Genomic DNA, 9181 nt, shown 5'->3' on the forward strand with positions numbered 1-9181 from the left:
ATACATATATATATATATATATATATATATATATATATATATATATTAATATATATATATATATATATATATATATATATATATATATATATATATATATATACATATACATATATATATATATATATATATATATATATATATATATATATATATATATATATATATATATATAAGTATATGTATATATATATCTGTCTATCTGTATCTATCTATCTATCTATCTATCTATCTATCTATCTATCTATCTATATATATATATATATATATATATATATATATATATATATATATATATATATATATGTGTGCGTGTGTGTGTGTATATATATATAAATACACACACATTTGTATATATATGACACACACACACACACACACTTACTGTATATATATATATATATATATATATATATATATATATATATATATATATATATATATATATATATATACATATACATATATATATATATATATATATATATATATATATATATATATATATATATATATGTATGTATGTATGTATGTATATGTATGTGTATGTGTTTCTTAAAATGAGTCTATAGCAAGAACAAAACCAACTGATTTCAAATTCAATATATTTCATCCAAAAAATATAGTACAGTCTCTCCATCCAGCCCGCGACCGAGGCATCTCTCCCACAGCCAAGAAACATCAGCTTCTTCATAATTCATCATATTTACTCATCATCGGCATAGCCAGCATATCATGGTATTACTTCTCCAGTAGAGGAATTAATTTTCCTTAAGAGATTATAGGTTGTAGGAAAACAATAACATCAGTATATAAAATTTAGTTTCATTCTTGTATTCGTCATCGTCATCATCCAGACCAAACTGGTGTTTCGTCATCAATACATTATTATTAAAGAACATGATGTTATTTATACAGCATCTGATGTTCCCCTGTTGCAGTTGTGCGTTTCCTTGTGTTCATTTCCAACAAGAAACTTCTATTTCGTTTCATTTTTTTTCTTATCATTAATATCTTTTCATCTTCTTTCTTAAACGAGAGAGAGAGAGAATGGGCAACCTTCGATTTTCTTTTGTTCAGGGAATCTTGTGCTGTTCGAGGTGGATGCAGCTGAATTAGCAGTGTCAGCTGTAGTAACGGCTTCACTGTCTGTAGTAGTAGCTATAGAAGTAATAGTAGTAGTAATAGTAGTAGTAGCAGCAGTAATAGTAGTAGCAGTAGTAGTTGTATTAGTAGAAATACCAGTAGTAATAATAGTAGTAGTAGTAGTCATGACAGTAGTAGATATATCAACAATAATAGCAGCAGTAGTGTTAATACCACCACTAATTACTGTAGCAGGAGGAGTAGCGGCATCAGCAGCAGCAGCAGCAGTCAAGCAGGTCTATTTCCCGAGGCCGGAGTGGGCGTAAGGCTTATCCCCGCCCGTGGAACCGAACATAAGTTGCTGGATGCGGTTGTGGGAGCCTCCGTTCCTCTGCTGGCCGCCCGCCTTGGCACTTCCGAGGCGCGCTGAGGGAGAGGGAGGAGAAGAGAGGTGAGGGGGTGGTTTGGGGTGGGGTTGGTTGGGGGGGGGGAGGCTTGTGGTTTAAAGATAGAGGGGATTATGGTGGGGTTGGGGGGGGAGGCTTGTGGTTTAAAGATAGAGGGGATTATGGTGGGGTTGCGGGGGAGTCTTGTGGTTTAAAGATAGAGGGGAATATGTGCATATTGTCGCATTTGGTAGGGTGGAAGGTGAAGGTGGAAGAAGGGGAGAAGGGAATGAGAGATATCAAAATAGAATTGGAGAAAGAAAAGCTGAAGAGAAAATGAGAGAGAGAGAGGGAGAGGGAATGAGGAAATAATACAGAAAGCTAGAGAGAGAGAGAGAGAGAGAGAGAGAGAGAGAGAGAGAGAGAGAGAGAGAGAGAGAGAGAGAGAGAGAGAGAGAGAGAGAGAGAGAGAGAGAGAGAGAGAGGATAGGTAAATTCTATTGAAATATCAAGACATTTCTGGTAGACTAACTGAAACGGAAAAGATTATTGATGAGCGCATACATGGTTATATATATATATATATATATATATATATATATATATATATATATATATATATATATATATATATATATATATATATATATATACACACACACTTGTATGTATATATATATCCCTATCTATCTATCTGTCTGTCTATCTACCTATTTATTTTTTATTAATCTATCTTTCTGTCTATTTACCAGTCCACATACGCAGCTATCTATCTACTTCTACATCCCCTCATCTCTCTATCTGTCCATGTGTGTATGTATGTATGTATGTATGTTTGCATTTATCTCTCTCTCTTTCAGTGTCTGTCTGTCTGTCTATATTTCTATATATCTATCCATTAATCTGCCCATCTATCAATCTACCTTCCTCCCTCCTTCCCTATCTACATAACTCCCACCCACCCACCATCCCTTCTTCTCCTCTAACCCACCCATCTTACCTCCTTCCCTCCCACCCACCCTCCCTTCCCCAATCTAAACCTAATGTAAACCCAATCAGAACTCAATGTAAACCCAATCAGAACAATTTAAACCCAATCAGAACTCAACGTAAACCCAAGCATAACCTAATCGAAACCTAATCATGCCCAACCGAAATTCAATCGTACCCCAATCTAGACAAAATCGAAAAACCAATGGAAACCCCAACCAGACCCATCCCACCCAATCATCAAACCCAACCCCAACAACACCTAATCTCAAACACCAATCTTAAACCTAAATCACACCCAACCCCAACCTCACCCAACCCCAAACCCTCATCCCTCAACCCAACCCTCAACCACACCCCAACCACACCCAACCCCAACCCCCCACCCCACCCAACCCCCTAACCCCACCCAACCCCAACCCCAACCCACCCTCAACCCTAACCCACCCCAAACCCCAACCCTCAACCCCAAACCCAACCCAACCCCCAACCCCACCTCCGTGTCTAGCGATGAGGGCCAGGAAGTCCGCGGGGTCGATCCGCCCACTCTTGAGCAGCCCCTGTTCCTTGCTGAGGGCGGCCACCTCCTCCACGCTGTCCAGGTTGGTCCTCAGTTCGTTGAAGAATTTCCTCATGTCGGACAGGACTCCTGCGGGAGGGTTGTGGGCGTGAGGTTGTGAGCGTTGTGCGTGTTGGTTGGTTTCGGGGGTGGGTGGGGTGGGTAGGGCGTGAGGTTGTGAGCGTTGGTTGGTTTCGGGGGTGGGTGGGGTGGGTAGGGCGTGAGGTTGTGAGCGTTGGTTGGTTTCGGGGGGTGGGTGGGGTGGGTAGGGGGTGGGTAGGGAAGGGTGGGTGGGGTAGGGAAGGGTGGGTTTGAGGAGGGTTGTGGGCGTGAGGTTGTGCGCGTTGGTTAGCTGGTTGGGGGGGTGTTGAGGGGGGGAGTGGGAGTGGCGTGTTTGTCGGTTTGTTGAAGGGGAGTTGGGGGGGTTTGGTTGGGGGATTGTGAGTTGGTGGTTCGTTGGGTTGTGATTCAGCGATTGGATAGTGATTAGGTGATTGGATTGTGATTCAGTGATTGGCTTGTGATTCAGTGATTGGTTGTGATTCAGCGATTGGATAGTGATTAGGTGATTGGATTGTGATTCAGTGATTGGATTATGATTAAATGATTAGGTTGTGATTAGGTGATAGGGTTGTGATTCAGTGATTGGATTGTGATTAAATGATTGGGCTATGATTCAGTGATTGGGTTGTGATTAAATGATTGGGTTATGATTCAGTGATTGGGTTGTGATTAGGTGATTAGGATGTGATTAGGTGATTGGGTTGCGATTAGGTGCTGGAATGTGATAAGTTGACTACGCTTTGATTAGCTGATAGACTCTGACTCGTCGATTGAATAATGATTCGTGGATTCGGTTGTGAAACTGGCAAGGACATTTAGGGATATTCGTATACATCTTTATACGTAAATATATGATAAAATAAGTGTGCAGAACAAACATACGATGAAACAAGTGTGCATAGTAAATATATAAGATAAGTGTGCAAAAAAGGGTATGCAAAATCCATCAGTTCATGTGCAGAGAAGATTGCAAAGGCAGCGGGTGAACAGACACAGCAGAATACATCAATATATAAAACAGTAACGTGGTTATTTTTTTTCAAGTCGATTCCTAGTCAGTGCACTTGTCAACATTAAAAAAATAATAATAATCTTGTCTTACTCTTCAAGAAAAAAAAAAAAATCTAGAAGTCTAGAGAATATGTATAATCTTCCGTACAGAATTTTCTCCAAGATAAAAAAAAAAAAGAAAAAAAAGAAAAATATCGGATTTATAAAATTCAACAATAATCTATCTATCAAAAACACTATTAGACTGCAATCAAAGGCATCTTCAAACGACATTGAAATATAAAAAAAAATCCCTGTTAAAAAAACAAAAAAAAAAAAAACAACGAACAATAAGAAGAAAAAGAGAGAGGAAAATACTTCCTTAATTCCAATCTTGACACTGTACAACGAAAGATATAGTGCATGGTGAAGGCAAACCGGTGTGCGTGTGGCGTTAGAGACACTTACGTAATAAAGAAAAGAAAAAAATGAAAATGTTAAGTAAACCTCGTGAGGGAGGGAGGGAGAGAGAGGAGGGAGAGAGAGGAAGAGAGAGAGAGAGAGGGAGGGAGGGAGAGAGAAGGAGGGAGGGAGGGAGAGAGGTAGGGAGAGAGAGGGAGGGAGGGAGAGAGAAGGAGGGAGGAAGGGAGGTAGAGAGAGAAAGAGAGAGAGAGGGGGGGGTGATAGGAAAAGAAGAGAAGAAGAGAAAGAGAAGGGAGAGAGAAAGAGAGAGAGAGAGAGAGAGAGAGAGAGAGAGAGAGAGACAGAGACAGAGACAGAGAGAGAGAGAGACAGAGAGAGTGAGAGAGGCAGAGACAGAGAGAGAGAGAGAGAGAGAGAGACAGACAGACAGACAGACAGACAGACAGACAGACAGACAGAGAAAGAGAGAGAGAGAGAGAGAGGAAAAAGGTTGTATAAATTACTCAGTAATATCAGGTTTCACTGTCCTTTATTTACAGGAAGGATGAGGGAATAGGGAAGAGGAAAGAGAGAACAGAAAAGTCGAGGATAAAGAAGCAAAGAAGAATAGAGAGAAAGCGGAAGGAACAGAGATGAATAAGAAGAGTAAACAGGAATGATATGACGACATAGAAGGAGAAGGAGGAATGATGGGGCGAAGAGAAAAGGAAAATAGATGAACAGAGGAACGGGAAGAATGAAGGAAGAAAGAAGAATGGAGGATAAAGAAACAAAGGAAGAGAATATGTGGGAAGAGAGAGGAGGAAGAGGCAAAACGAGAAAATGAGGAAAGGAAGATGGGAGGAGGAGGGAACAGAGAGGGAGTTGGAAGAAGAAGAGGAAACGAAAGGATAGATAAACAAAGAAGAGGGAGGAATGGAGGATGGGACAACAGGAGAAGGATGAGGGAATAGCAAAAGGAACGATAAGAAAACATGAAGAACGAAGTAACAGAAAACAGAAGACATATGGTTATATAATAATCTAAGTGTATCGTAAAATAAAAAACGACAACAAAAACAACAACAAAAATAATATTAAAAAAAACATATCTATTTTCATGAAATTAAGTAAAAAGTAAAAGTAAAAAAAAAAAACCTTTACTAATAAAAGGCATCAAAAACAAAATCTCTCTCTCTCTCTCTTTCTTTTTTAGTACAAATGAATCTATTTTCGAGTCCTCTGCTTTCACTACACATTCAGTTCTAGGAAAGAGAGAGAGAGAAAGAAAATTAAATTAATCACACATGCTACACTCCATCTTCTCTATTCACCTCATCGCCTCATAGACTCACCGTGATGAGTAAATGACCTTGATTCACCTTACTTGGGGGGGGGGGGGGGGAAGGGGTAAGGGGGTGTGATGGTGCCCTCGCTTGCACCCTGATCTTGTTTCTTCGCTTTTAGGGGGGGAGGGGGAGGGGGAGGGGGGGTGTTATGTGACCTTTAGATGACACTTTTTTTGGTAATTTTTTTGCTAAGGTGGCGAGAGGGGAGGGTGTGTGTGGGGGGGGGGTTGTGATTATATTCGTATAAATATTAGGGTTAAGTTCTTTAAGTCTGCGGTTGTGGGTTTGTCAAAGAGGGTTCTTATAGACACAATCGTGAAGGTACAAACACATCCGTGGGAGTGAACACACACACACACACAGACACGCACACACTCAAGCACACACACACTCGCACACTCTCAAAACACACACACACACACACACAGACACGCACACACTCGCACACTCTCAAAACACACATACACACTCGCACACTCTCAAACACCCACCCACACACACACCCACACACACCCACACACACACACACACACACCCACCTACACACACACCCACACCCACACCCACACACACAGACATACACTCACCCTTCACCCCCCCCACACACACCATCAACTACACTAGCTATTTCTCCACACATCAATTAGTGAGGTTTTAAACAACATGCATAATAAAGAGTTTAATACAAAGTGCTGTATATCGACCACACAAGATATATTGGCTTAATATTTTTTCATTCTTAACAAATACTTTTACAATGTTAAGAATAACGAGAAAGGAGGCGCCAATAATAAGAGAAACCTCATTAATAGCAAGAAATACCTCATTGATAGTGTCAAAAAATATTATCATAAAAAATATTGGAATAAAGCGATCATGAAATGTGAGTTTAGGATATAAGGAGAGCTGATAAAATGGGAATTGGGAAAGAGAGATAAATATAGAAAGACGGATAAACAGAAAGATAATAGATGGGTGATAGAAAAAATGATAGACAGACGAAAGAATCGATATAAGACAAGGAGAGTGAGAGAGAACGAGGTAGATAGATAGATAGATAAATAGTGAGAGAGGGGGGAGAGAGAAAGGGAGAGAGAAAAGAGAGAGAGAGAGAAAGGGAGAGAGAAGAGAGAGAGAGAGAGAGAGAGAGAGAGAGAGAGAGAGAGAGAGAGAGAGAGAGAGAGAGAGAGAGAGAGAGAAAGAGAGAGAAAGAGAGAGAAAGAGTGAAAGAGAGAGAGAAAGAGAAAATAGAAAGAAAGAAAAAAAGAGCGAGAGAGAGAAAGAAAGAGAGAGAAAGAGAGAGAAAGAGTGAAAAAAAAGAGAGAGAGAAAAATAGAAAGAAAGAAAGAGCGACAGAGAGAGAGAAAGCATTGGCGAATTCTACTGAAATACCAAGATAATCAGACCACAAATAATCTCATTCAGATTAATAACACTTTTAATACAACTTCCTCAGAAACAAGTAGACAGACAGACAGACATAAAGAGAAGCGCAAAAACAAATATACAAAAGAAACAAAAGCGCAGTGACTAGCGGCTTGCTCTCGCATTTGCAACCTGGGGACACGGACTTATTTTTGTTTACATTTTCATGGTCAGCGACTACGGGCTTATTGCTAATATTATTGTTGTTGTTTTTGTTACTGGCATTTTTATCATTATTGATATTATTGTTATCATTATTGTTGTTATGATTTCATTGTTGTTATTATTATTATTATTGTTATCATTTTGATTATTATTATAACTATTATTGTTATCATTATTGTTATTATTATTGTTATCATAATTGTTGGTATTATTGTTGTTATTATCGCTGCTCTTGTTGTTAATGGTGGTGTTGCTTTCAATATCTTTCTCGTGTTTTATTCAAAGCCAAACACCTTTCCAATTGCATTATCCTTCTTCCCTATTTACTCTTCCCTCGGAGTGAGCGAGGACCGAAGGGAATGTGCAGGAACGGAGAAGGAAAGAGAAGAGAGAGAGAGAAGGGCGACGACACAAACGGAAGGACAGGGCAACCGACAGGTCCTTCGGCCGAGGGAGGGAAGAGGGCAGGCCGGCGCCCCCGTCGGTAGTGGAAGTGCCAGAGCGCCGCCGCGTCACCGAGGTCACTAACCTACACTAACATACGGGACGTAAGTGGGCGCCCTCTTACCGAGGCCCATGGTCGGTATTTTGCCCTCGTTGCGCTTGGGGGGGGCGGGGGCGGGGCGCAGGTCGGCCGGCAGCTCGGCGAAGCCCTTGCGGAACACCGAGGCCAGGTCGGCCCCCTCCTCGGCGTCGGCGAAGGGCTGCTCCTCCCCCAGCAGCGTCAGGTCCCACTGGCCGAGCAGAGGCCCGTCCTTCCTGGCGAGGCGACCCAGCACGGGCGCCGCCATGTCAGGCAGCGAGCGCGCGCGCCGGCTCACTGCGCCGCTGTCTGTGGGGAGAAGGGGGTTATGGGGCTGGGGAAGGGGGGGGGGCATGGCGAGATGCTGTTGGGTTTGTGCCCTTGTGGGTATTCTAGTCTATGGCAGAAGTAAGGTTGTGATCGTAGTAGTAACAGTTGTATAAGCACTAATGTACTACAACCATTATTATCATTATCATCATCATTATCACCATCATTATCATCATCATTATCACCATCATTATCATCATCATTATCACCATCAATATCATCATCATTATCACCATCATTATCATCATCATCATCATGATTATTATTATTAATAGCAATAGTAATATAGCAATGATGACTACTTAATATTCCAACTCACTTAAAACTCCCATTTCTTCTGTGAATGTTGCATTTCACATATTCCAAAACCTCACATTGAAAAAAGTTGAATTTCTGAATCCCGATTTATTTTAGGTAGTTATTTTAGGTTTTAGGGGAAGTCCCAGATTTTTTTGTCATTTATTCGGGTTTAAAATCCTCTAAGACTGAATAAAAATAGACTTACCCAACATGAAGTAAGACTAAATATCCACATTTACCCTTCCAAACAAACAAAATCAAAAGATCTACCCAAAAAATATCATCTAAAACGCAAACAAAACACGAATTATAAAACTCTTTGACCATCAAAGAGATTCACGCGATCTTAAAACAAAATCGCATCGCTGTACACGCAATCCGAGCCTACAATCCAATCTTCAAAGTCGTATTCAATTCTCTTGCCGTTCTATGATCCTATAAAGACACGCTCTCAATCTCACTCCCTTTAGTTAGAGCAATTAAATTAAATTATCTTTACAGACCAATTGGAAAGAGAGAAAGAGAGAGAGAAAGAGAGAGAGAGAGAGAGAGAGAGAGAGAGAGAGAGAGAGAGAAAGAGAGAGAGAGAGAGAGAGAGAGAGAGAGAGAGAGA

The 9181-nt window shown here is 40.6% G+C and overlaps 1 protein-coding gene across 1 annotated transcript in view; it reads right to left on the reverse strand.

Moving 5' to 3' along the window:
* Positions 1–804: 804 nt before the first annotated feature.
* The window catches only part of LOC138864875 (uncharacterized), a 22911-nt gene continuing 14534 nt past the window's right edge, over positions 805–9181 (reverse strand). The window contains exons 2-4 of the mRNA XM_070133505.1: positions 7984–8247; positions 2959–3111; positions 805–1512 (exon numbers count right to left, since the gene is read on the reverse strand). Coding sequence (XP_069989606.1) covers positions 1385–1512; positions 2959–3111; positions 7984–8247 — 545 coding nt within the window. The 3' untranslated portion in view covers positions 805–1384. The remainder of the gene's footprint in view (positions 1513–2958; positions 3112–7983; positions 8248–9181) is intronic.

Source organism: Penaeus vannamei, chromosome 18 (assembly GCF_042767895.1).
Source record: "Penaeus vannamei isolate JL-2024 chromosome 18, ASM4276789v1, whole genome shotgun sequence".
NCBI classification, from domain to species: Eukaryota; Metazoa; Arthropoda; class Malacostraca; order Decapoda; family Penaeidae; genus Penaeus; species Penaeus vannamei.